The 27929-nt window shown below is 42.5% G+C and overlaps 2 protein-coding genes and 1 pseudogene across 5 annotated transcripts; all 3 read left to right on the top strand.

Moving 5' to 3' along the window:
* Nucleotides 1-3859: 3859 nt before the first annotated feature.
* LOC109906846 (elongator complex protein 5-like) lies at nt 3860-6809 on the top strand (annotated as a pseudogene).
* Nucleotides 6810-7307: 498 nt separating this feature from the next.
* On the top strand, nt 7308-18105 carry LOC109906563 (CTD nuclear envelope phosphatase 1A). Of its 4 annotated transcripts, XR_004203391.1 has the most exons (10): nt 7315-7425; nt 7859-8096; nt 10952-11018; nt 12497-12615; nt 14284-14355; nt 14507-14623; nt 14767-14878; nt 16497-16536; nt 16691-16775; nt 16886-18105. XR_004203391.1 is itself a non-coding variant. In XM_031792138.1 (9 exons), exons 2-9 carry the CDS (start codon nt 7992-7994, stop codon nt 16944-16946), a joined length of 738 nt encoding a protein of 245 aa, XP_031647998.1. In that variant the 5' UTR covers nt 7315-7425; nt 7859-7991; the 3' UTR covers nt 16947-18105. The 4 variants fall into 4 exon arrangements, 2 of the variants coding, with proteins under 2 accessions (XP_020359900.1, XP_031647998.1); XM_031792138.1 differs by lacking the exon at nt 16497-16536; XR_004203390.1 differs by lacking the exon at nt 16497-16536 and having other exon boundaries at nt 7329-8096; nt 16886-17235; nt 17468-18105.
* A 921-nt stretch (nt 18106-19026) lies between these two features.
* On the top strand, nt 19027-26620 carry LOC109906564 (gamma-aminobutyric acid receptor-associated protein-like). The gene is made up of 4 exons (XM_020504314.2): nt 19027-19833; nt 25287-25365; nt 25463-25581; nt 25705-26620. Exons 1-4 carry the CDS (start codon nt 19618-19620, stop codon nt 25783-25785), a joined length of 495 nt encoding a protein of 164 aa, XP_020359903.1. The 5' UTR covers nt 19027-19617; the 3' UTR covers nt 25786-26620.
* The last annotated feature ends 1309 nt before the right edge of the window (nt 26621-27929 follow it).

Consider the following 27929-nt stretch of genomic DNA (forward strand, 5'->3'; position numbering starts at 1 on the left):
TCTAATTGCCTGGTAGTTAATGGTACATTCAACACATTATTTACAGTCAAAGTCGGAAGTTTACATACAACACCTTAGCAAAATACATTTAAACTCAGGTTTTCACAATTCCTTACATTTAATCCTAGTAAAAAGTCCCTGTCTTAGGTCAGTTAGGATCACCACTTTATTTTAAGAATGTGAAATGTCAGAATAATAGTAGAGAGAATGATTTATTTCAGCTTTCATCACATTTACATTTACATACACTCAATTAGTATTTGGTAACATTGCCTTTAAAATGTTTTAACTTGGGTCAAACATTTCAGGTAGCCTTCCACAAGCTTCCCACATTAAGTTGGGTGAATTTTGGCCAATTCCTCCTGACAGAGCTGGTGTAACTGAGTAAGGTTTGTAGGCCTCCTTGCTTGCACACGCTTTTTCAGTTCTGCCAACACATTTTCTATAGGATTGAGGTCAGGGCTTTGTGATGGCCACTCCAATACCTTGACTTTGTTGGCCTTAAGCCATTTTTCCACAACTTTGGAAGTATGCTTGGGGTCATTGTCCATTTGGAAGAGCCATTTGCGACCAAGCTTTAACTTCCTGACTGATGTCTTGAGATGTTGCTTCAATATATCCACATACTTTTCCTCCCTCACGATGCCATCTATTTTGTGAAGTGCACCAGTCCCTCCTGCAACAAAGCACCACCACAACATGATGCTGCCACCCACATGCTTCACTGTTGGGATGGTGTTCTTCGGCTTGCAAGCCTCCCCCTTTTTCCTCCAAACATAACGATGGTCATTATGGCCAAACAGTTATGTTTTTGTTTCATCAGACCAGAGGACATGTCTCAAAAAGTATGATCTTTGTCCCCATGTGCAGTTGCAAACTGTAGTCTGGCTTTTTATGGCGGTTTTGGAGCAGTGGCTTCTTCCTTGCCGAGCGACCTTTCAGATTATGTCGATATAGGACTCGTTTTACTGTGGATATAGATACTTTTGTACCTGTTTCCTCCAGCATCTTCACAAGGTATTTTGCTGTTGTTCTGGGATTGATTTGCACTTTTCACACCAAAGTACATTCATCTCTAGGAGACAGAACGGGTCTCCTTCCTGAGCGGTATGACGGGTGCGTGGTCCCATGGTGTTTATACTTGCGTACTATTGTTTGTACAGATGAACGTGGTAACTTCAGGCATTTGGACCGTTCTCCCGAAGATGAACCAGACTTGTGGAGGTCTACAATTTTCTGAGGTCTTGGCTGATTTCTTTTGATTTTTCCATGATGTCAAGCAAAGAGGTACTGAGTTTGACGGTAGGCCTTGAAATACATTCACAGGTACACCTCCAATTGACTGAAATAATGTCAATTAGCCTATCAGAAGCTTCTGCTTAAAGGCACAGTCAATTTAGTGTATGTAAACGTCTGACCCACTGGAATTGTGAAACAATGAATTATAAGTGAAATAATCTGTCTGTAAACAATTGTTGGAAAAAATGACTTGTGTCATGCACAAAGTAGATGTCCTAACCGACTTGCCAAAACTATAGTTTGCTAACAAGAAATGTGTGGAGTGGTTGAAAAACGAGTTTTAATGACTCCAACCTAAATCTATGTAAATTTCCGACTTCAACTGAACATCCTCCCTCCTATCCAGCACTCCAGGATGCTCCTCTCTGGTTCTCTCTCTGCCCCTCCTCTGACAAATTTGCAGAGCTACGCACTTGGACAAACGCTTTGGCCATCATCTCTGCCTCCTCATCTGTTACTGCCACATCCTTCACACTCGTCAACACGGGATAATCCCACTCCCTTCGGACCCTACTTATCCTCTTAATCATCCCCCATACTTCTCCTACAGGTGTCGCCCTTCCAATGGTGTCCCAGAACCGACGCCAACATGACCTCTTTGTCTGACGCATAGTTCTCCTCATCAGGGTCTGGGCCTGCTTATACTGAATCAGATGTTGGAAGGTGTGAGTCCTTTTCAGTACTCTAAATGTTCTGTTCCTACTCCTCCATCCACCATGGAACTGCTTTCCTCCTCCTCCCTGAACTCTTAGGTATAGCCTCAGTAGCTGCCCCCACTAACGCTGTTCTCACCCAGTTATTCATATTATCCACATCCCCTCCCATATCCACCCGAGCCATCACCTGCTCACTCAGCTCCTGAAACTGATCCCACTTTGCTCTTCCAAACACCCACCTGCCTACTCCGTCCACTGACAACACATCCTCCATCCGGCCTACTGTGCATACCATGGGGTAAAGACCACTCCCTACTGTCAACTCCTCCCATACCTCTCACTCACAGTTTCCTGCCATTGCACTAGATACCAGCGTGAGGTCCAAGGCAGACTCTTTCCCTGTGGCTACATAAATCCTGGTCCCTTTGCCATCATTCAGGCACACCAGATCTTTCATTTCTAGCATATTTTCCATCACTTGGCCATTTCCATCCATACATCCCCCCAGAGCGTGTTGTGGGAATTAAAATCCCTACACCCCATTACCTTACTTCTATCCTAGCCCTCCACCCTCTTCACCACTTCCAGGTCCAATATCTGACACGGTTTACAGTAGTTCACTACCACTATCACCCCTCCTCTCAACCACACCTCCAATACCTCTGCCTAGCATCCTGTAGGAAAGTCCTTGCTTTATGAAGGTGGCACTTCCCCCTCCTCCTACATCTCTGTCCCTACGAACCACAACATATCCCTGTATGATAAACTCCACATTCTGTTTGAGCCATGTTTCCTGCACACAAATCACATCAGGCTTGGCTGGCATATCTACGATGAACTGCTTGAACTCCTGCCCATTAGCTAACAGCCTTCCATTGTGGTACTACCACCATAACTAAGATCCAGTAATACATGACTCCACCCTCAGCTGATTGAGGCCACCTCGAAACTTCTTCCAATGTCAACCCTGTCATACTCAGATGTCTCCCAGCAGCTTTCACTATTAGCTGAATCCTTACTGTTTTAGACTCTACTTTAGCAGTGCTATTGACAGCTCCTGCTATGAACATCACCAGCTTTCTCTTATCTATGTACAGTATACCATATCGTCTCCCACCTGCCCAGTAATCCCCAGTCTCGATGCTCCTACCCATCTCTCCTTTAAACCTATATCTCCCTGGACCACCATCACTGCCTCATATGACACCACTCTCTCTTGTTGCACCTCCACTGCCTGCTTCATAGTCTCACACCCACTATATGCCACACTATGAGTACCCCGACAGCTGCAGCACTTTGGTTGTACACCATACTCAAGCTCCCCTCCACACCTTGCACACCTCTTTTTCTTTTTACAGGCTGTTGCCACATGCCCAAACCTCTGGCAGTTATAACCTCTTAAAGGCTTCGGCACATACGCCCTCACATAATAACGTATATATTCTATCTACCCTAACTCCACCCCTTCCTGCTTACAACCTTTGAACATCCACTAGAACGCCTCCTCTCAAATTGTCCCTTACCTCTTTAGTGCTATCACCCCTTTAATCCACTGCTTCCCTGCTTGATCAGTTCAGCTGCTCGACACCACCTTCACTCGGAGAGCTTTTTCCCTCTGTGCCATGTCCTTACAGAACACCAACAAGTTCCAATCTCTTAACAATTTAGCATTGACAACTTCCCCCAATCAACTATGTTATAACAGCCGTCAACCTTATCGGACTCATCGCCCCAACTTCCCTTTCCTCCCTAAACTTCAGAATCACTTTATGCTCCCAGCGCGTCTTGCACTTTATCGGCACTTTCTACCTCCGAACTGCCTCTATTTTTTAAAATTTAACTAGGCAAGTCAGTTAAGAACAAATTCTTATTTACAACGACGGACTTCCCCGGCCAAACCTGGACGACGCTGGGCCAATGGTGCGCCGCCCTATGGGACTCCCAATCACTTCTGGATGTGATACAGCCTGGATAGCGCTAGAAGCTATGTTGCTCTCTTCAGATTTCCTTTTCTGTCTCCATAGACCTCTCGCTCCCGTTCAAACCCCTACTCCCTCCTTTATTTGTACCACTATGCTCCATACTTGTTTATCCATCACTATCTCCTACCATCTCTGACCCAGTCACAGCACAGCCGAGCTGAAACACTGAGCAGTTTGTTTATGAACGATTGATCATGAGCCACAGCTTTCCAAACAGTCAAACAGCTCGACCGGCGTTCGTGCCAAAGTTCCACAAGACAGGAACGGGGTTCATTGAACTGTTGGTAATTCTACTGCATAACAGAATGCTCACTGCTCTCCAGATCCATGAAATCGTATTTATATAGGACACACTTGTATCAATCAATCACTTCATATATCATTTAATTCCATTTGCTACATTGATAATGTCATGAGGGGAAAAGGAATGGCGTGATTAGGGCTAATAACCAGATTCTTTCTCGGGGCATAGAGTTTTTCCCGACACGAGCTGATCCCCTTGTGTTGAAATGTACATTTAATGCACTCGCACAACTTAATTATTCTCCTAAACGCAAACTTCCATGTTCCATCTAATGTCCAGGTAATCTCTCGTAAACGCAAGACTTTAGTTGGGTTAACCGAGATAAATATCCAGCTGACAAAAGCTAGTCATGATAATTGTCAGATTTGTAGAGGAACATCAATGTTTGAAGAAGGCAGATGAAGAGGTATCACACGCGGTAAACAACATTCTTGCTATAACGTTAGCAAGCTGTTAAGCCTGTAAATGCATTATGTTGTGGGAAGTGTTGCAAGGAACAGAAGCTGGAGGATTAATTTTAAAACAAGGTAAAATTATACTTGTCTGTGGTCACCATATTGTACAGTTGGCTAACTAAAAGCAATATTTTCAGATCCACTGGCAGTAGTTAACTAGCGAACATGTACTTTTGACCGATTATGTGAATTACTCTGGTCGACACCTGAAAAACTACATAAATACAGCACTTAAACGGTACATCACTTTTCCATGGCACAAATATTTTCATTGCGTTATCTTGTAACGTTATTCATATAGTTTGTGTTGTGCATTAATATCATTCCAATATATTGTGTTTCAGGAAGGAGGTACAGTAGTCCATGTATTGGGGTTCGAGGCCAGTGAAGATGAACTCAAATACGGATTGGACAGAACATCTGCACAGAGGTGACTAGAAACAAATCAGAAACTCCTTAAATTAGTCAACTGTACTAGCCCACTTCTGCATGTTTTTCCACTTTGAAAATAGGCTGCACTTTCACAATGCCGACTCAGATCCTCTTAGCTGGACTGGAAACTCCCAATTTACTGTCCATCAGTTCACCCTAGAGGACATAGGCACTCTTTTCAAACAAACACCTCAGGCCAAAGCAGTGACACTCATCATTGTCTCTCTCTCATGGATTCTGAGGCATCGTGACCCTGCTGTCATATGCCAGAGACTTTAGGCTCTCAAGAAAGGTTTGTTATGGTATTTATAATCAGTGTCATCACCGGGGCTCCAGGGACCAGAGGACTGGGAGCTAAACTGTCTTAGCCATTTTATGCCGATAGTGTTGTGTGTCTGTTACCAGGAAGATATATTCAGCATCAATGAGGACCTGCCAGTTACAATACAGAGCAAACTCAGTCATCCTGGATACACAGGGATGAATGCAGACAAATCTGAGCTAGCACACCTGTATTATTTCTGACATGTACTATATGAGAATGAGAAGGAATAAGCCAATTGTGTTGTATGATTCTCTCGTCTTTCCCCAGGTAGATCCAACAGCCAACCTGACCTTTAACCTCCACCTGTCCGATACAGAGATAGAGGCCAAAGAAAAACTGCCGCTTCCATTCGACTTCAGGGAAGAGAAGTGAGATTTATTTCCACTGTGATTCCACCATCCATGCCTTTTCTCCCCAAACTGTCTTGCTACTGTCCTTGCTTGCTGCTGTCTGAATAAGTTGCCTCAAGTGTTTATTGAACTCCGAATTTGTCTTCTTCCAGGAAGTCAGCACTTCTGCACCTGGGCCTCAGTTCAGGACGGATCCTGTATGAGCCTGATGCCAATGAGGATTATGACCCGGAGGACCCTGATGATGATCTTGATTTCTAGAGGACAGGCTACTATCCATGAAAAGCAGTGTCCTAAGCCCTTACAGTTAATGCCACATCGGACATTTACATGCCGGAAACCAAAATGATAGCCTGGGTTCCTGCCTGAGGTATTTATTTTACTTTCTCAGAGGAGATTTAAATTAAAGTCTAACAGAATACCAGCTTTACCGAATGCCAGTTTTTGCAGTGGAGGAATGTGGTTAAGGTGGAGTCTGTGTAAGTAGACAAGAGAGATACTGCTTGTTACAGCAATCAATTCAGGAATATTTCAGCAGAAGACTGAATGATGCAGAGAACAGATGCCTACAGTACATCTATGACAGGTATCTGTTTAAATCTAGCTTCAAATAAAGGGTACTGTTTTCAGGTTGTCTGTTATGTATTTTTTTTATACTAGCACATTTGTAATGCCTCAAACAGACACCTTTTTGTACAGTATGCTTGCACTTCTGTAGTTTCTACCGCTAACCACTGGAGTGTGAGCTTGAGTCTAGTGACCACTAGTGTTTAGAGCCAGACCCAACTCACCGTAATAGAAGCCACATGAAATCACAGACTTGTAAATAAACCTAAAATTGTTTCTTGTAGAGTCTTGCCAATTTTATGCCAGAAAGGAGCAACTGAATTCCCTAAACAGAGAAACACTTACTGCACCTGTACATAGCCCACCTATAATTTAGCCCAAACAACTACATCTTTCCCTACTGTATTGATTTTATTTATTTATTTTGCTCCTTTGCACCCCATTATTTTTATTTCTACTTTGCACATTCTTCCACTGCAAATCTACCATTCCAGTGTTTTACTTGCTATATTGTATTTACTTTGCCACCATGGCCTTTTTTTTTGCCTTTACCTCCCTTATCTCACCTCATTTGCTCACATCGTATATAGACTTGTTTCTACTGTATTATTGACTGTATGTTTGTTTTACTCCATGTGTAACTCTGTGTCATTGTATGTGTCGAACTACTTTGCTTTATCTTGGCCAGGTCGCAATTGTAAATGAGAACTTGCCTACCTGGTTAAATAAAGGTGAAAAAAACAACAACAACAAAAACAGCTTGATTTGACTTCTGCATCATATTTCATCACTTCAATGTTTGTTCGGGGTAATACAACAAATGTATTTGCTTTAGAAATTGGGAAAACCCACACACCTACCAAAGAGAATACACAGGTTTGAAAATTCTGTCCATCTACTCGTTTACTTTTAATTTGTCTGTTTTCCACGGGGACGTGCTGCGCGTAACCGTCAGGTTCGAATCAGGTTGAGAAGACTTCTCCCCGCGGAAGTGACGGCGATGGCGGCTCGCAGTTCGATTCCGGATTTGCTGTGAACTGCAAGCAGTTTTCATGGTGACTGTTTGACTTTTGTTAGTTTTCAGACATTATTTTTCGTCAAATACCACAGATAAAATAAGAGTATTGTTTACTGTTTTCAAATTTCGAAGGACGAAAGTTTTTAGTTAATGTTCTCCAGGGTTCAAGGTGGTCACCCTACCGAGCTAGCTGCTAGCTTAGCTTGTCGGCGAGACGAGCTGCGTGGTATATTCTGACTCTAGCTAGCTAGTCGGTAGCCCACTCACTGACCAAATTGCTATTGGATAGCAAACGTCGTGCAATAGTCTACTTTTGTTTTAACTCGTGTTTATATAGTAAACATATTCTGCTACACAATGTCAATGCATTCAAATCTATGAGAGTTAGTTGTGCAGCAAGCGTGCAGAGGCACTCACACGTTTGCTCGATCTACTCTTGTTAATTTGGACGCGTTTGGTTCGTTTTTGAGAGGTTGTAGGGACGGATTCCAATTCGACAATTTGGACCCTAGCCTGAACCACATTGGTAAATTTAGCCAAGCGGGTTAACTTGTAGCACCTTCGACCTCCTGTTCCTGCGTTGGTCCTTGTGTGGTCGCCGACATGCTGAAGACCCGTCAGTGTCTACTTGGCATCCGCACTTTCCTAGGTGTAACGTCCAGAATGTGGGGATTCATCTTGTACATTCTCAGGAAGCACCTACGTACGGTGAGTATTTTTTGAAAAATAGCCAAACCAACTGCTCTTGTTTGTTTGCACATTTGTTTACATTGTCTGGGGTAAGTCGTGTGTGTGTGTGGGATAGACATGACATTCAAATGCATTGGTTACTGCTGTCATGGCCCTGTCACAAACCTAAAACAAAACTAACCTCAAGTCAGAAACAATCATCTCACAGTTTACAAACATGCTTCCACTTCCCTATGGCCACATGGCCTTTATCAGAGCCATAGATAAGAATGACACTTGGTGGAAAGTCTTGACAGGTAATGTGCTTCCGGTGGGGCTGTAGGATTCCGTTGAAATAAACAGACACAACTTTTGTAATGGACTCATTAAAAAATCCTTTTCATTCTGACATTTCATTCTGACAATCAAATGCCACTGCTCTCACATGTTTCTGGGGTACTTTTGTAGCCCTCTACTGTAGTATGATGTGAGTGTTAGGAGGACAAAGGAAGGCTCTTGTCCGACTGAGGTCTTGCATGCCCTTGATATATGGACAGGACCCACAAGACTCTGGTCACGTTTGCTGATGCCCCAAATATAAACTTGACATTTGAGGTGTCAAAGGCTCCACCTGTCCACCAAATAATGCACCAAGTCCGTTTGGGTAGGGCATATGGTTTGTTTATTATATACTCTGTCTGTAAACTTGATGCCACATTATCAAAGGATTTTGTTTCTGACTTTGTTTCACAGCAACAGAGAGCGAGAGGGGAGTGCTGGTATTACATTTAAGTATGTTGTAGTTTAGTCAAGCTCCAGTGTTTACCACATGTATTGTATTACCTAACAGTGATACATAATCGCTCAGGGCCTAGTCAGTGGGATGCGGACAGTGTTTGGAACATTTCAAGTCGAAATGCCATATATGAATAAAATAACCATTTGTTTCACAATGTAGCAACCTATTTCTTCCTGAACAATCCGTCATGTTGTGTGCCCAAAATATGCCGGAGAAAGACTGCCTAGGCTTGGAATTCTCAGTTTGGGAATTCTCTGGAGTATATTACAGGTTTTCCCACTCCCAGCTACCAATGTGATGATGCCTAGGTGTCTAGCTAAACCAGGTTGCCCGTTCATACAATAGAGACCCTGGTATGCTGTAGCTATATAGGCTAGGCTTAGACCAGGGTTCTCAGACCATGTTCCCGGAGAGCTACCCTGCTGTAGGTTTTCGCTCCAACCCCAGTTGTAACTAACCCGATTCAGCTTGTCAACAAGTTTATCAAACACATGCACATAGACACTAATACACACAGTATTTTTTTTGTATTGTTTATCATTGTATTTCAAATTTGTGACTGTCTTTATCGATCATTGTTTTGTTACTTGTAATACTTTGTGGGCCCCATGAAAAGAAGCTGATGCATCTGCAAAAGCTAATTGGGATACAAATAAGCTAATTATTAGAATTTGGTATGCTAAATTAGGGTTACAATGAAAACCTAGTGGACGGTAGCTGTCATCACTACAATTGGATTATGGAGCATAAACGCATGCATATGCTACCAGTCCTTAATCAGATGTGTGCTAGACATATAAGCCAGTTGCATCATAATCTTCAAGACAGACAACACTATGACATAAATGCATCTTCCAGAGGAGTGGAGGGTTTCTGGGAGGGTTATATCCAGACAATATCCAAGGGCAGTGGTATTTAAACTTTTCAGCGGGGACCCCATTTTTCTTACCCCCCCCCCCCCCCCCCCCCCCCAGACATTCTGGCTACCCCAAATATAATGACACTGTTAAAATCTGTAAATGTTGATGTAAAAATCCAAAATCTTCTATACATTACATTTTCATCTCTGAGAACCAATACATTCATTTACTCAATTAATTTACCCCCCCCCCCCCCCCCCAAAAAAAATATTCAATATATAATTCTCAGTGTTTGTATATTGTCCCATAAAATAACATGTACTCTTAAATTTTGGTTCCCCCCAAAAAAGTTAAAGTGCAATTACCCCACGACTCTGTCTTTGAATACCACTGCCCTAGGGGGTACAGAATGTGGGGCTGTGGGTTCCCCCACCAGCTGTTCATGAACAGGCTATCCCTAGGCCGGGCCAAGCGCCACAGGGCATGTATCAAAGATCTGGCAGTGGGTGTCATCTAAGGGTTTCGGACAAAACAACCTGGCAGCCGCAGACAGTCACCCTGCAGATCTCCCTTTTCACTTGGCCCCCTATTCCTAGCCCTTATGGAGAACAGATAGGCAAAAAAGCTGTCTACTCTGTTTAGGGGGAAAAAGGAGGGAACAATGAATGAATGGAGTGGGGAAAATCGGTGTGTCTAAATCTGATATGGCTCCCTCTCCTCTGGTATCATTACCAACTGGTCTGTCATGTGCCCTGACAGGTGTAAGCACAGACCTAATTAGTGCTGAGACCTAAATGAAGTAGAGGAACGCACTGTAAACTTTTGAAATGCTCCCAAGGATAGCAGTAGTCGTGGAGGCCTAGGTCTAGTCTGACCCTGCGCTTTTGTTTGTGGACATGGGAATAATGTTGCCAAGGATACGTAGACATAGGCCTACATTTTCCATAACCACACTTTCCCCCAATTAGGCTTTCCCATGTAAGGAGCAGACAATGGAATAATGAGGGGTTTAATAAATCGGTTTGTAATGAATTTACCAAGATTTTTATTTGTATTTTTCAATAAAATTTTATTTCTGTACCATTTCCAAGACAGGAGTAACTAAACTTTGCCCACTGTTCTGCCTTCAAATTCATGCAATTTATGCTCACAAATGTAACAAACACTAGTGTCTGTGAGTGACTCTCGTTGGCTGAGTTGAACAAGTATGTTTAATCTCTCTCATTCTGTTTCAGGTAATCCAGTACCAGACGGTGCGGTATGACACTTTACCACTGTCCCCCATCTCCAGAAATAGACTTAGTGAGTACTGCTGTCGCTCTGTCATCCTTTCTGACCCGCTCTGCCATTCCTCGATCACAGAAAACTGGACCCTGCCCAGTTGATCATTATGTATAAACTATAGAAATAGAATGAATAAACACACTGACATGACCTCATAATGCCTCTGCCCTTTGCTATAGCTTCCTCAACTTTCATTCTGGTTTCAGCTGGTCTACTGCATCTACACATCAGTTGCCAGAGTCCAGTTGTCTTTATTTAGTAAAGTCCTTGTTCAGTAATGCCTTCAAAGAAAGAGCTTTGTGTTACTTCAGTTACTCTCAGTTATTTTTTGTTTTATTGATAACTCTGATTAAGACAAACAGGAAAAAACATGATCACAAAACACAAAACTAAATGCAATGAAACAGCAACAGATACAATCTGTACAAAGCAACTACTACAGCAAAGTGGTGGGCATATAATTGTATACATCTTCAGAGACAACATACTGTATGTGCATGAAACACAGGTGCTCACTGGGACCTAGGAGTTCTGACTACTACTGTTTTATTGCTTGTCTCAAAGGACAACAGGGGAACCATACTCACACATGTGGATCCGCGGTTCTGTAAATCCATTATTAAAGCATTAAGCAGAAATCGCTTCACCATTTCCTGGTTGCGAAAATTTGAATAGTTAGCCTAATTTCAATTTGTAACAAAACAAGCAATTGTAGATTATCGTTGTACCATTTTAAAACACTGAAATATATTTTCAATAATCAAAAATGTTTGAGGTGTACAAAACTGAAAGTAAAAGATGCAAAAACTAAACTTAAGAACAGGAAGCATAGAAATAGAGAACATATCTACCACTTCTTAGACTTGCTTTCAATGAGGACAGATCTATAACTGTGAATTGGTCAAGTCCCCTGAAAGTTACATGTTGCAGCTTTCATTTCAGTTCCTCTAAGGCTGAAGAGTATGAACGCAACCCCAGTCTCTTCCAAGGGATTTTCTATAGCTCAGACCTGCTTTGCTATCTCTTATCACATTAACCTGATACCTTTTATTGAAGCATGTGGGCACTTGAAACAGCTAGCATAGTGCAAAACATGTGAATGCATTGACACAAATAAAAAAAAATTGTCACTTGTATAAGATGGTAAAATCATCAGTATTATTGACCCATCTGTCATGTTCTTTATGGTGTTATAGGTTAGATATAAAGCAAGGTGTGTATTAAGTCAGCCTTGGACAAGTAAGCCTTGTCTGAGCCAGAGTGGCCCATATTCTCATTCCCTTTCTCTTGTTTCTGTACCGTGAGGTGAGGCACTTGATGTACAAGTACACAACCTGGTGAACAGGACACTAGACTGTCGCAGGGCCTTCCATCTCCTTATTGCTGAGTGCCAAGCAGAGAGGCGTCCGGTCCCATATTTTACCTAACCGCAAGGGGGGGTGGGGGTTGTGTTGAACATGTAATAAGCATTTATATGTGTTTGTTTGGTCCTTTAGATGCAGTGAAGAGGAAGATTCTGGTGCTGGATCTAGATGAGACGCTGATCCACTCACACCACGACGGGGTCCTCAGACCCACAGTGAGACCCGGCACACCACCAGACTTCATCCTCAAGGTAAACGCACACACAAGCACACAGTGAATTTGGGGGGTAGTCATATCAGGACTTGAACCTGTGACCTTCTGGTCCAGAGACAAGCATTAGGGATTTAAAGATTCACCCAATGTGCAATGCGATTTAAATGTTACAAATCGTCGGTTCACTAACAGTTTTTGCTCAACTTTTTCTGACGAGTCTCTGTCCTTGCTGCTAAAAAATATCCCCACAGCATGATGCTGCCACCACCATGCTTTACCGTAGGGATTATGCCAGGTTTGTGACGCTTGTCATTCAGGCCAAAGAGTTCAATCTTGGTTTCATCAGACCAGAGAATGTTGTTTCTCATGGTCTGAGAGTCCTTTCGATGCCTTTTGGCAAACTAGAAGCAGGCTGTCATGTTCCTTCTTACTGAGGAGTGTCTTCCGTCTGGTCACTCTAACATAAAGGCCTGATTGGTGGAGTGCTTCAGAGATGGTAGTCCTACTGGAAGGTTCTCCCATCTCCACAGAGGAACTCTGGAGCTCAGACTGACCACCTCCCTGACCAAGACCCTTCTCCCCCGATTGCTTTGTTTGGCTGGCGGCCAGCTCTAGGAAGAGTCTTGGTGGTTCCAAACTTCTTACATTTAAGAATGATGGAGGCCACTGTGTTCTTGGGGACCTTCAATGCTGCAAACACATTTTTGGTACCCTTCCCCAGATCTGTGCCTCGACACAATCCTGTCTTGGAGGTCTACGGACATTTCCTTCGACCTCATGGCTTGGTTTTTGCTCTGACATGCACTGTCAACTGTGGGACCTTATATAGACAGGTGTGTGCCTTTCCAAATCATGTCCAATCAATTGAATTTACCACAGGTGGACTTCAATTTGTAGGAACATGTCTAGCATGATAAATGGAAGCAGGATGCACCTGAGCTCAATTTTGAGTCTCATAGCAAAGGGTCTAAATACTTTCTGTTTTATTTATCATTTTGCTTTATGTGGTATTGTGTGTAGATTGAGGATTTTTATTTAATCAATTTAAGAATTGTAATGCAACAAAATGTGGAAAAATGGAAGGGGTCTGAATACTTTCCGAATGCACTGTATATGGCCATTTCTTTACATATGCTGAGTATAGTTGATAGTTTAATAACGAGGACTGCAATCACTTTTGTGAGTCGCACTGTGTGGTTTGTAGCAGGAGGAAAAGAGAAGCTCACTTCATTAACTTCCAAACTGTCAAAACCATTTCATTTTGAGACTGGGGTGAAGTCAAAAGTTCTGCAAGAGCTGTTTTCCCAGCTATTATGAGAATTGTTGTGCGTTGACTGCTTGTCAGCATACATGTTTACCTCACTCCCTATGACACTTGTAACATGAATGTGCTTCGAGAGGAATATTATCTTGCAGAGAACCCACAACAACAGGCCAACTAGGTAAATACATCAACTGTTCTACTATGGGGTTGTCTGATTTGTTCTATTCATTACTCATTTTGTTTGCAGAGAAAGTAAATGTGGACTGTTCTAGCATCTTTAAAGTGCGCCTTGGCAGAAATATTTTTTCCTGTGTTCCATATTGTGGCAGCCCACACCTAAATTGACTGCAGTGAAAACACTTAACTTTCCTGTATCATATTGGAGGTCATGCATCTAGATACGTGTTGCATCCGTTTCTCCTCTCTCTCTCTCTCTCGCAGGTAGTCATTGACAAGCACCCTGTCAGATTCTTTGTACATAAAAGGCCGCACGTTGACTTCTTTTTAGAAGTGGTAAGTAAAAATGTTGTCCTTGTGAACTGTGAGTAATATTTTGTACGTCATTGTCAACAATGCTGTGCTCTGTTTGACCAGTTCTTTGACTGTAAATGATGGCGTGAGCCTAACATGTATCCTTTGCTGTGTGTGTGACCCCGCTCTCCAGGTCAGCCAGTGGTATGAGCTGGTAGTATTCACGGCCAGTATGGAGATCTATGGCTCGGCAGTGGCAGACAAGCTGGACAACAACAGGAACATCCTGAAACGCAGATACTACAGACAGGTATCACTCTATCATCTGAACACAACTGATTTATGTCTATCCACATCTTTGTGGAAACTGTACTCTATCAGTGACCTCGTTTCCCCTTTCTCATTTATTTACGATCTGCTTACATCTTCTATGTCTTCTTCCTGTGTCTGCAGCATTGCACGTTGGATCTAGGTAGTTATATTAAAGACCTGTCTGTTGTACACAAAGACCTGTCTAGTATCGTCATCCTGGACAACTCGCCTGGAGCTTACCGGAGTCATCCAGGTAAGGTTATACACGTGCGTGCACTCACACAACACAAATGTATGCATACTTTGTGATGAGATGTTTATGTACAGTTGAAGTTGGAAGTTTACATACACCTTAGCCAAATACATTTACACTCAGTTTCACAATTCCTGACATTTAATCCTCGTAAAAATCCCTGTCTTAGGTCAGTTAAGATCACCACTTTATTTTTAGAATGTGAAATGTCAGAATAATAGTAGAGTGATTTTGTTTCCCAGTGGGTCAGCAGATTATAAACACTCAATTAGTATTTGGTAGCATTGCCTTTAAATTGTTGAACTTGGGTCAAACATTTTGGGCAGCCTTCCACAAGCTTCCCACAATAAGTTGGGTGAATTTTGGCCCATTCCTCCTGACAGAGCTGGTGTAACTGAGTCAGGTTTGTAGGCCTCCTTGCTCGCACACGCTTTTTCAGTTCTGCCCACAAATGTTCTATAGGATTGAGGTCAGGGCTTTGTGATGGCCATTCCAATACCTTGACTTTGTTGTCCTTAAGCCATTTTGCCACAACTTTGGAAGTATGCTTGGGGTCATTGTCCATTTGGAAGACCCATTTGCGACCAAGCTTTAACTTCCTGACTGATGTCTTGAGATGTTGCTTCAATATATCCACATACTTTTCCTCCCTCACGATGCCATCTATTTTGTGAAGTGCACCAGTCCCTCCTGCAACAAAGCACCACCACAACATGATGCTGCCACCCACATGTTTCACTGTTGGGATGGTGATCTTTGGCTTGCAAGCCTCCCCCTTTTTCCTCCAAATGTAATGATGGTCATTATGGCCAAACAGTTATATTTTTGTTTCATCAGACCAGAGGACATTTCTCCAAAAAGTATGATCTTTGTCCCCATGTGCAGTTGCAAACCGTAGTCTGGGTTTTTTATGGCATTTTTGGAGCAGTGGCTTCTTCTTTGCTGAGAGGCCTTTCAGATTGTCGATATAGGACTTATTTTACTTTGGATAAAGATACTTTTGTACCTGTTTCCTCCAGTATCTTCACAGGGTCTTTTGCTGTTGTTCTGGGATTGATTTGCACTTTTTGCACAAAAGTACGTTCATCTCTAGGAGACGGGACACGTTTCTTTCCTGAGCGGTATGACGGCTACGTGGTCCCATGGTGTTTATACTTGCGTACTATTGTTTGTACAGATCAAGCTTTTTTTTCTGGAATTTTCCAAGCTGTTTAAAGGCACAGTGAACTTAGTGTATGTAAATGTTTGACCCACTGGAATTGTGATACTTTGAAATAATCTGTCTGAAAACAATTGTTGGAAAAATTACTTGTCATGCACAAAGTAGATGTCCTAACTGATTTGACAAAACTATAGTTTGTTAACAAGAAATTTGTGGAGTGGTTGAAAAACAAGTTTTAATGACTCCAACCTAAGTGTATGTAAACTTCCGACTTCAACTGTACATCATTCTACGTCATATCTGTCTAGGTGAGCTTGTAATGATAGTTTTAAATGTCAAGATGTCCAACCAGTTGCTGTCCGCTTGGTGGGTGTGAGTGGAAGGTTGCCAAGCAGCTCTTGCACGTTTTTAAGCGAACAAACAACACACCAATTCAAACATTGCCGTTTTCTATAGAAACCGTGATTAGCCTTGTGACAGACTTGTGAGGATCAAGGTAAGTTGGCAGCTACCAAGGAGCAACCACCTGTACCCTATTAATTTTTCAACAGCAGATCATTTTGTACTCACCTGGTTTTACACACCAATTATTAGGTTTCACAGCTCTACTATCCTTATTTTGGTTTTGAATGTCTGTATTTGCCTTCCAGACAATGCAATACCTATCAAGTCTTGGTTCAGCGACCCTAGTGACACAGCACTCCTTAACCTTCTGCCTATGCTAGATGCACTTAGGTGAGTATTTAAGGTATTCAGATGGATGGATGATGATCCTGCACTGTAGCAGTGTTTTTCCAGTTACCTGGTAGCATGACAAATGCATAACCCTTACAACTGTCTGCTAGGTTCACCGCTGACATCCGATCCGTCCTCAGTCGAAACCTTCACCAGCACCGGCTCTGGTGATTGGCTGATTCTGCGGGGAGGGTCTCGCTGATTGGCTCTTTTTTTTATACCCCTTCCCCCTACCTGCTCCCATCGCTCCTCCGTTACCACGCAGTGGACCTTTCACTCCTCTCCGAAAAGGACCGAGGAGAGAAGGGTTAAAGCAGAACATCCAACAAGGAATGAACGGAGCAAGATCTGGAGAGCCAGCAAATGACTGGGGGGAAGCCAGCTTTTTTCTTTTTCATGTATGATTTTTGAAAAAAACTAAATGGAGTCTCTCTGCCTTAGTTCCTAATACTGACTCTGTGTAAGTACGCATGGGGCTGAGTCTTTTTGTACATGAATTGGGAGAATGCTCACGTTTGTTCGTCATGCTAAACTTTTGACGTTACAAAAATAATAGGGACAGCAAGGCAATGAACTAGACAAATTTCCATCCTTTTTTTCTTACATGTCATTAGTCTGGACTGCACCTCTAACGACGCCTGTTATTTTACTCTCTCTTTCTCAACTTGGTACTGGACCTTACTTCTGTTAAGATGGCCAAGAGGAACCGGACGACAGGATTAGATGGAGGATGATAGTTTTGATTGGGGGAATATAGGCCCTGTCAATCAACCAGGGTAATTCATGTGTCGGGGGTACCAATGAGTGAGTTATGACAAGTAATTTTACGCAATGAAGATTTGCTACACAACACAGACCTCTCTGGATGAAGTATAAAGCAGTCTATTTTTTATTTTTTTTATCAAATGACTGTTGGTTAGACATCATTTATCTCAAGCTTTTTCCTCCAAAACCCATTGTAGGATGTAAGGCTGGACTGAAGAACTTAATGAAAGAAAATAATGGTTAAAAAAATATTTCAATTTCTCATCTTTCAGTTACCCTGATGTATAGTATGACATAGACATCTCCATTATTGAAAATCTTATGCCTGATACATCATTTCAATTTGGGATTTGCACTTAATTTCTGGATTTTTACTTTGTTGTTTTGTATTTGAAGCAGAATGAGCAGCCCTTTTGATTGTTTCCTGTTCCCCTGACTGTATTGGTTCCATTGTCTGCTCCTGTCTTTTCAATGCCATTTGAACAATTTCAGTCTTGTCAAGACTGCATCTTTTTGGCTCAGTCCCCAGGTCTGTGTTACTAATAAAACACTTGTCAGTATTGACCACTTTTATCTGGCTCTCCTTTGTAACTTCAAACAGAATCCCAGTTGTGGTGTTTTGTCTGCTTGTATTTTGTGGGAATGTATGACAGAATGCTCAGGAAAGGGGGACCAGTTTTAAATTGAGACAGAAATTTCATAAATTGACATTGCATTTTTGTTATAGGACAAGTAATAAATGGTGATATTCTGTTTCTCAATAAGATCCACTGCCAAATATTACACTTGGCTGCCCTCATGTGGTAAGATGAGTAACTGCATCATGATCTCCATTCCCCATCATTGTCTCCGCTGCTTGACATAGTGACTACCTGTTGACATAGCAGTTGTATTCATATCCAGGTTGGCCACTGAAGGGCCACCACACTGGTTTCCATATTTTCATTTTAATCAGAGATTGATTTGAACCTCGCTGGTTGATCTATGACAGGGTAATCAATTAACTGCTAGGGAGAAAAAAAACTAGCTTTGCTAGGAGCCTGGAATTTGTGATGTAGGGTGTATTAAGGTAACTTTAAAAACTGGTCATAAACAGATCATATTGTTTTATGGACCTGGTATACCCTTTATAGTTTACATTTTCAAATGCTTTGACTACACTACTTGTAAGGATACTGTGACGATTGTGGGGTGGCAGGTACCCTAGTGGTTAGAGCCAGTAACTGAATGGTTGCTAGATCAAATCCCTGAGCTGACGAGGTAAAACTCTTGTCGTTCTGCCCCTGAACAAGGCAGGTAACCGACTGTTCCTAGGCCGTCATTGTAAATACGAATTTGTTCTTAACTGACTTGCCTAGGGGAAAACAAAAAGTAATATCAACAGCAGCCACCTCAGCTGACCTATGACTCCCAAGCATGTGACCACTTGTGCAACTGCCTAATCAAACTGATACTGACACCCACCTTGAAGTGTGATTAGACACTGGGAGGAATTATTAGTCCCACAACTATTACTTCCAGGTCTGCACTATAAACACATTCATTAAATTCAGCCATCGATTTAGTAGTCTCTGTTGAATTTGCTGCTGGCTACACTCAATATCACGCCACGGAAAGTGCAGTGATGGGTCATATGACAACTGCCTCATCACAACCGGTTGGTCAAAATAAAGTAGTTCCGTTGAAAATCAGTTTATGATTAAAAAAATAATAATTGCAACCAAACTATGAAAACAAAATGACTGCTAATTTGTTAAATAATCATTACATTTCGATTAATTGCTGAATATTACTAAATATTTAATTCAGCGTTCAAACTTTCACAACTCATTTTAAGAGGCCGTGCGACGGATGCCGCGTTCACAACAACTGGGAACTTGGATATATCTGACTTCAGTGTATTCACGACAAATCGGGAACTCCGCTTCTTTCTAGAGCTCCGAATTCCCGACCTAAAGATCACTGATGTAATGATTTGACACCGTTTCTTTCATAGTTCCAAGTTGCCTTGAAAGCACCATGAGCGTAGCCTAAACTATTTTGCTAATTCGACCTGCAGACCTCTCTTGCGCGTCATATGTTGTTATTGTATCCGTCCGCTGCAGTCGTACTAGGAAAGAATCCGAGCCAAACAGCAGACCCGTGTTCCATCGAATTGTTACTTGAGGATATCTCAGATCGACACCCTGTCATTCTTTTGACAATGAAGTTCCAATACAAAGAGGAACATCCATTTGAAAAGAGACGGTCTGAGGGCGAGAAAATAAGGAAGAAGTATCCGGACAGGGTGCCTGTAAGTAGCTAGCTAAACTACCATAGCCTAACGTTAAATGTTTTTTTTCTACCCAAAAGTCAATAGGGAAACATTTGGATATTAAAACTAGTATTGATATTAGTAATCCCAATTAGATAACGTTAGCGTGATAACCGCTCAAGCCATGTCATGTTTGGTTTTGGTGTATTATCATAACGACGCCAAAGCAGGGCAGTTGTATTAGTTTACTAGCTAGCCATCGCGTTAGCGTTTGTATGTGGGTTGGCAACAACAAATGGCTTCTTATGGGCCTACCGTGTTCGTCGCAGTTAGGCATAATTCTATTCTATATTGAATTGGATTTAAATTTTTTACTAGCTAGCAATCTGTCAACATGCTTACTGTTAATCCATGGAGTCAGACACAGTATTTCATAAAACAGGTAGCTAGTTTAACATCCTTACAAAACAATAGGAGCTAATGGCTAACTTGCTACCAAGCTTATGTCAAAATTAAACATGACATCTAATAATCAATGTTTAATGAGTTTCGAGGTTTACAGTTTGAGGTAGTTTGTGTTGAAAGAATAGTACCCTAAATAGCCTACAGCTGGTGTCAATAAGCAGTCCTTCGCATTTGGCCCCTCTGTAGGTAGGTTGTTTACAGTCAACACCGTGTGCCCCCCCCCCCCCCCCCCTCGCACACCGTATGCCCCCCCCCTCGCACACCGTGTGCCCCCCCCCTCGCACACCGTGTGCCCCCCCCCCCCTCGCACACCGTGTGCCCCCCCCCCCCTCGCACACCGTGTGCCCCCCCCCCCCCCTCGCACACCGTGTGCCCCCCCCCCCCTCCGCACACCGTGTGCCCCCCCCCTCCGCACACCGTGTGCCCCCCCCCCCTCCGCACACCGTGTGCCCCCCCCCCCCTCCGCACACCGTGTGCCCCCCCCTCCGCACACCGTGTGCCCCCCCCTCGCACACCGTGTTCCCCCCCTGCGCCCCCCCCCCCTCGCACACCGTGCCGTGTGCCCACCCCCTCGCACACCGTGTGCCCCCCCCCCCCTCGCACACCGTGCCGTGCCCGCCCCCCCCTCGCACACCGTGTGCCCACCCCCCCTGGGGCGGCAGGGTAGCCTAGTGGTTAGAGCGTTGGACTAGTAACCGGAAGGTTGCAAGTTCAAACACCCGAGCTGACAAGGTACAAATCTGTCGTTCTGCCCCTGAACAGGCAGTTAACCCACTGTTCCTAAGCCTTCATTGAAAATAAAAATTTGTTCTTAACTGACTTGTCTAGTTAAATAAAGGTTACACACCACACTGACCAAAGTTATTTTGTTGGCATTTACGTATGTCCCCATTGCCAGTAAACATAACCAAAACCTATTTCTTTCACTTACTTGCTGTGCTGTTTTGTTGTTAATTTGTTTGGTAGTTTCATACTCAACCAGGATTTCTATGAAACGCTGTTTGGGTCTTTGCGTGTCAAAAAAGATACACGTCAAATAACACTATTTGACCAATCAGGACCTGAATATGACTGTATGTCACATAATAATTAACGTGTTCATAACATTTTTACGTAGTTATTACACTATCACTCGTATTTCATATGTCGCAACGATTCATCGATACGTATGCTATGATGCTGGTAAAGTTGTCTCGCGCACCTACAGTGCTGGTCATAAAAATAAAAAAAAGCTTGCTAGCTCATGGATGCAAACAATGTTCTTCCCAAAAAACATAGCAAAACAACGACATCTGTTTCAGTAGCTATAGTTAGCTAGCTAACTATAGCTGGGTATCATCTAAAATAGCCCTAATTTATAACACAATACTTATTTGATGAATGTTGGTCGAACCCATCTATGTGAAGCTAGCCACAAAAAGGATTAACGTGGATCAATGACATGGTGGGCTATCAGTCTACTCAGTGACACCCAGAGACATTATTAGCGTCATAGCTCTTATTGTGGGACTCTGAAACAACTGAATTGAGCCACATTTATTGTCAACCTATGTGTATTGAACACTTCCAGAGGGAAAACAATACTGTGTGGATGTTTTGCAGTCTGATAACTCTGAGGAGGACATTGGGAAAAAATATATTGAGTAGACATATACCCAATTTCATTGATCCTCAATCCTTAGGTAAAGCAAAACAGTGCCATATGAATGTCATTACACACTATAGGCTGACTGGGTAGGTGATTTCACAGTCACAGGCCCGCAATAGGAGCTACAACGCTAATATTTGCGTAAACTCTTCACAGTTGTGTGGGTGTCACCGAGTAGACTGACCCAATTTTAATTGCTTCACATTCCAACCTTGTTCAACATTATGCAGTCTAAATATGGCATGATTCCACCCATTTTTAACCTTCTGCATCACTTTCAGAGGTACTCTGATTTTGAAGGCAAACCACAAATTCCACTATTGTGTATTTCTCTTTGTGGCTAGCTTCACAACTCAACCCTGTCGGGTCGAGCGTCACTAGCCAGATGTAGCTAGCTGGCTGCCTATAACGTTAGCTTTTGCCAACGGGGGTAAGTAGCTGGCTAGCTATTTATTTTCATGAATTGAAGTTCAATTTCAATAGACGAACAGCAAGTGCCTATGTAGCTAATACTTCCTCACAAGGATTCCTAAATCACTGCTAAGTAGAATAAAAATGTCTGCAGTTTCTACTGGTCATTGTTTTTAGGCTGGTTGTATTGCTGAGGTTGCGGTCTAACCCCAGAGGTTGCGGTCTAACAAATAATGCTTTATTACCAACATATTGTAAACACATCGTTCGTGGCCAGTGTTTTCTTGTTGGCAGACTTTTATTTTATTTTATACAGCTTTGACAGTGCTACTGGTAGTAGTGGTGGCTCTTGGCTTGCACGTGCAAATTCAGAACTCACAACATTATAAAATAGAACTGTGTTATTTGATGTGTCAAATTTAAAAGCTTATTTAACGTGTCAAATGGTGTTATTTGACTTGTATCTTTTTTGACGCGCAAAGACCCAAACGGCTTTCCATAGTATGTACAGTAGGGCAAAAATGTATTTAGTCAGCCACCAATTGTGCAAGTTCTCCCACTTAAAAAGATGAGAGGCCTGTAATTGTCATCATAAGTACACTTCAACTATGACAGAGAAAAAAATCCAGAAAATCACATTGTAGGATTTTTTATGAATTTATTTGCAAATTATGGTGGAAAATAAGTATTTGGTCAATAACAAAAGTTTATCTCAATACTTTGTCATTGCCAACAAAGGGTATATAACAGAGGTCAAACAGTTTCTGTAAGTCTTCACAAGGTTTTCACACACTGTTGCTGGTATTTTAGCCCATTTCTCCATGCAGCTCTCCTTTAGAGCAGTGATGTTTTGGGGCTGTTGCTGGGCAACACAGACTTTCAACTCCCTCCAAAGATTTTCTATGGGGTTGAGATCTGGAGACTGGCTAGGCCCCTCCAGGACCTTGAAATGCTTCTTACGAAGCCACTCCTTCATTGCCCGGACGGTGTGTTTGGGATCATTGTCATGCTGAAAGACCCAGCCACGTTTCATCTTCAATGCCCTTGCTGATGGAAGGTTTTCACTCAAAATCTCACGATACATGGCCCCATTCATTCTTTCCTTTACACGGATCAGCCGTCCTTGTCCCTTTGCAGAAAAACAGCCCCAAAGCATGGTGTTTCCACCCCCATGCTTCACAGTAGGTATGGTGTTCTTTGGATGCAAATCATGAGTTGAGTTTTTACCCAAAAACTATATTTTGGTTTCATCTGACCATATGACATTCTTCCAATCTTCTTCTGGATCATCCAAATGCTCTCTAGCAAATGTCAGACGGGCCTGGACATGTACTGGCTTAAGCAGGGGGACATGTCTGGCACTGCAGGATTTGAGTCCCTGGCAGCGTAGTGTGTTATTGATGGTAGGCTTTGTTACTTTGGTCCCAGCTCTGCAGGTCATTCACTAGGTCCCCCCGTGTGGTTCTGGGATTTTTGCTCACCGATCTTGTGATAATTTTGACCCCACGAGGTGAGATCTTGCGTGGAGCCCCAGATCGAGGGAGATTATCAGTGGTCTTGTATGTCTTTCATTTCCTAATAATTGCTCCCACAGTTGATTTCTTCAAACCAAGCTGCTTACCTATTGCAGATTCAATCTTCCCAGCCTTTGTGCTGGTCTACAATTTAGTTTCTGGTGTCCTTTGACAGCTCTTTGGTCTTGGCCATAGTGGAGTTTGGAGTGTGACTGTTTGAGGTTGTGGACAGGTGTCTTTTTATACTGATAACAAGTTCAAACAGGTGCCATTAATACAGGTAACGAGTGGAGGACAGAGGAGCATCTTAAAGAAGTTACAGGTCTGTGAGAGCCAGCAATCTGGCTTGTTTGTGGGTGACCAAATACTTATTTATCACCATAATTTGCAAATAAATTCATAAAAAATCCTACAATGTGATTTTCTGGATTTTTTTTCTAATTTTCTCTGTCATAGTTGAAGTGTACCTATGATAAATTACAGGCCTCATCTTTTTAAGTGGGAGAACTTATACAATTGGTGGCTGACTAAATACTTTTTTGCCCCACTGTATGTTGGTAAGCTAATAGCAGTGATGCTATTACTGTGTAACTACCTCCCAGTTCCCCAAGACATCCAACCAGAACCAGAACAAATAGCAGGCCCAACTATTCCTCTCAGCACTGCCTGGACTGCGCAAAAATGCAAATGCTTTCCGTTTGAGTTATATTAGGTTTTATTTTCATCGCAACATCTGAAAAATAGGGCACTTGGTAGTGTGTACCCAAAGCCAACATCACACATGACAGAGAACGGTTGATTGTCAAGGGCAATGAATTCCACTATCTTGGCGTTAATGGATTTCACATTTAAGTTGTCTAGCTGAAATTTTCTTACTCTTTCAAATGACTGCTCGGTCCACACAGCAGACATTGTGGGCCAGGATAGGAATTCTGTGTTGCACGTGTAAACGCACAATTTTACGTGGCGTCAATACATTGCGTACCTACGTTTTATATCAGCTTTGAAATCGGTTTTGCACATCGCCGTTAAACTAGACATTGGGCCGATACCAATGTTGTCATTTTTCTGGCCTTAGAGCACAGGGAAGTATTCTTTCTCTGTGAGATTTGGTTTCATTTCTACTCCCCACTCAAAATTTCTGTCCTGTCAGCTTCACATAGCAGTGGAATCTAAATGGAGAAGTAGCAAGCAAGCCAAAAGGTACCATGGTTTCTGAAAATCACCTCGCACCGTAAGGTATCGCAGGTCTCCGATCCCCTTTACCTTGAAATGTGAAACAGAGAAGCTTGAATTGTGCAAGCGTATGTGACCAAGTTAATTATGAATGTAAAAGTTACTCATGTAAAAAGTATTGCTCTTTTTTTGACCGTGTCAGCAAACTTCACATTGTTGGATACATAGCCACACAATATTTAGGCCTATACTGATTGCTTTTGTTCTTTTTATTTGAGGTAATTGTGGAAAAAGCCCCCAAAGCAAGGATAGGAGATTTGGACAAGAAGAAATACCTCGTGCCCTCCGATCTCACGGGTAACTTGAACTATTATAACAGTGCCACCCATGTATCACAAACTCATACCATTCTTTTCAGAACTGTAATTGTTCAATTCCTCTACCTTTACTACAGTGGGCCAGTTCTACTTCCTCATCCGAAAACGAATCCACCTGCGGGCAGAAGACGCCTTATTCTTCTTTGTAAACAACGTCATTCCACCCACTTCCGCCACCATGGGCCTGCTATACCAGGTATGATATTTTTTTACATTCTCACTTTTCTGCTGCTTGTTCCTGTGGGGATTGGGATGCAATTCCCCTACCTCTGTTTTGTCAGCTCACACTAACACCTCTATCTCTCTCGCTCTCTTTCAGGAGCACCATGAAGAGGACTTTTTCCTCTACATTGCCTACAGTGATGAGAGTGTCTATGGAGACAACCATACAGAAATTTGAACCTCCTCCCTTCCTCAACCAAGTCCCCCCCCCCCCCAAACCACACCCTGTGTCTATTGAAATGCTGTATCCAGCTCAGCAGCCTGGAGTTCCCGGAGCAAAGATGTCAGATGCACTTTCACTCCCCCTCCTGTTATCCCTTTGTTTTTACCCCTTTAGTTCTATTCCAACAGTGTGAATTTTATTTGCCTCCAGGTCTTCGAGATAGGGATTTCAGTTGAATGGTCCCGTAAGCCAGTTTTCATAGTGCTTTGATCATGCTGAAACCGAGAACAGATGCCATTTTGAAACGACTGTTAGAATTAGGCAATGTTACCAGTTATTCTAAAGATGAGGGTTAAGAAATTAGGAAGCCTTTGGATCTACCGTGATTAAATTCTGCTCCATTTGGCAATGAAAAAATGTAATGTGTTTTATTAATGTCGTAGTGCTGGTAAGATACTTTGAAGACGTAGTGTATTTGACATCTGACTGGAGTAGAATAGAATTCGAACTGAACAATCATCCCCCTTCTCTGCTTTGTGGTTAAAAAATATATTATTTTGATTATGATTATTGTACTTTATTTTTTGATTTCTGAGGTATTGTAAAGCTATTTTTTTGTTTCCTTTTTAAAAAGTTGGAACTCGTTATACAGCTGCGTTACTGGCGTCTCCACTCATGATCATACATGATAAAATGTGACAAAAAGCGAACTCTTGTTTCCTGTCTGTTCTTAACTGTCAGTCTTTTGCCTTCATTTTTTCTGCTGTATGTGAACTTATTGAAATGGTTTCTGCGACCATAGTCTTGAGAGAGAGAGCCTGAATAAAGAACATTTATTTTCTTCCGTTCACACCTGCGCTTTCAAATTATTATTAGCTTTTGCTCTACATTGATCACACCACAGACTGCACTCACTGTGGAGTGCAATCCCACCATCACATAGCTCAGCATGAGCTGTAGGGAGGAAAAAGACAGGTCACATTACCCTGCTCAGATGTTACATGCATCAACCAATGGTTGTGTACTACATCATCAAATGACAAATTGCTATAACATATGTTCGCTGATACGTAAAATACCTATTAAGGGGTTGTAAGATCTGGCAGGCGTCAGGAACGCCTGGGCAGAGGAATGCGCCCAGTAATTAGCATCCATATTGCTATTCAGCCAAGATGGCGTTCTGAGGTTGTTACCTCACCTTTACAATCAGATTGGGTTAGTTGGTGTCAGGACGCCGCCCCTATGATAACCACTGCAGTCTGCCTAGTCCTCTCCTGGAGAGCCCCCTGATGGAAAGGAAGTTATGCATTATCAAAGAAAATGGTACTATGAAAAACACACACATTATTCAAATAAAGCACTTTACAGGGTTATTCGCCATTAGTCTCATAAATCAAATTGTATTTGTCACATGGGCTGACTACAACAGGTGTAGACTTTATGGTGAAATGCTTACTTTACGAGCCCTTTCCAAACAATGCAGAGGTAAAAAGTAAGACAAATGTGCAAGAAAATAACGAGACTATATAAAAGGAGTACCGGTACCAAATCAATGTGCTGGGGTACGAGGTAATATGTTCATGTAGGTAGGGGTAAAAGTTACTAGGCAGCAGGGTGTGAAAGTGTGTCTCTGTGTGTGTATGTTAATATGCATGGTGTGTGTGGGTAGAGTCCAGTGAGTGTGCAAGAGAGTCATTGCAAATAAAAAGGCAGTTAATGCAAATGGTCAGGGTGGCCATTTGATTAACTGTTCAGCAGTGGTGGCTTGGGGGTAGAAGCTGTTCAGGAACCTTTTGGTCCCAGAGTTGGCCCTCCGGTACTGCTTGCCGTGTGGTAGCAGAGGGAACAGTCTATGACTTGGGTGGCTGGAGTCTTTGACCATTTTTACGGCCTTCCTCTGACACCGCCTGGTATAGAGGTCCTCGATGGCAGGCAGCTCAGCCCCGGGGATATACTGGGCCGTTTGCTCTACCCTCTGTAGCGCTTTACGATCGGATGCCAAGCAGTTGCCATACCAAGCGGTGATGCAGCCAGTCAATGCTCTCAATGGTGCAGCTGTAAAACTTTGAGGATCTATAGGCCTACTACATGACTGTCAGTGGTGTAATGTGTCTGCATAGGAAACACACAAGCACCATTTCTTATCAGTCTTTACATTT

Source organism: Oncorhynchus kisutch, linkage group LG16 (assembly GCF_002021735.2).
Source record: "Oncorhynchus kisutch isolate 150728-3 linkage group LG16, Okis_V2, whole genome shotgun sequence".
Classification (NCBI taxonomy): Eukaryota; Metazoa; Chordata; class Actinopteri; order Salmoniformes; family Salmonidae; genus Oncorhynchus; species Oncorhynchus kisutch.

Coding starts and splice junctions, on each gene's coding strand:
- LOC109906563 (XM_020504311.2), top strand. CDS start 7,992: ATGCTGAAGACCCGTCAGTGTCTACTTGGCATCCGCACTTTCCTAGGT. Junction 12,616..14,283: donor CACCAGACTTCATCCTCAAG/GTAAACGCACAC, acceptor TCTCTCTCGCAG/GTAGTCATTGACAAGCACCC. Junction 14,356..14,506: donor TTGACTTCTTTTTAGAAGTG/GTAAGTAAAAAT, acceptor CCCGCTCTCCAG/GTCAGCCAGTGGTATGAGCT.
- LOC109906564 (XM_020504314.2), top strand. CDS start 19,618: ATGTTGTTATTGTATCCGTCCGCTGCAGTCGTACTAGGAAAGAATCCG. Junction 19,834..25,286: donor AGTATCCGGACAGGGTGCCT/GTAAGTAGCTAG, acceptor TTTTTATTTGAG/GTAATTGTGGAAAAAGCCCC. Junction 25,366..25,462: donor CGTGCCCTCCGATCTCACGG/GTAACTTGAACT, acceptor CCTTTACTACAG/TGGGCCAGTTCTACTTCCTC.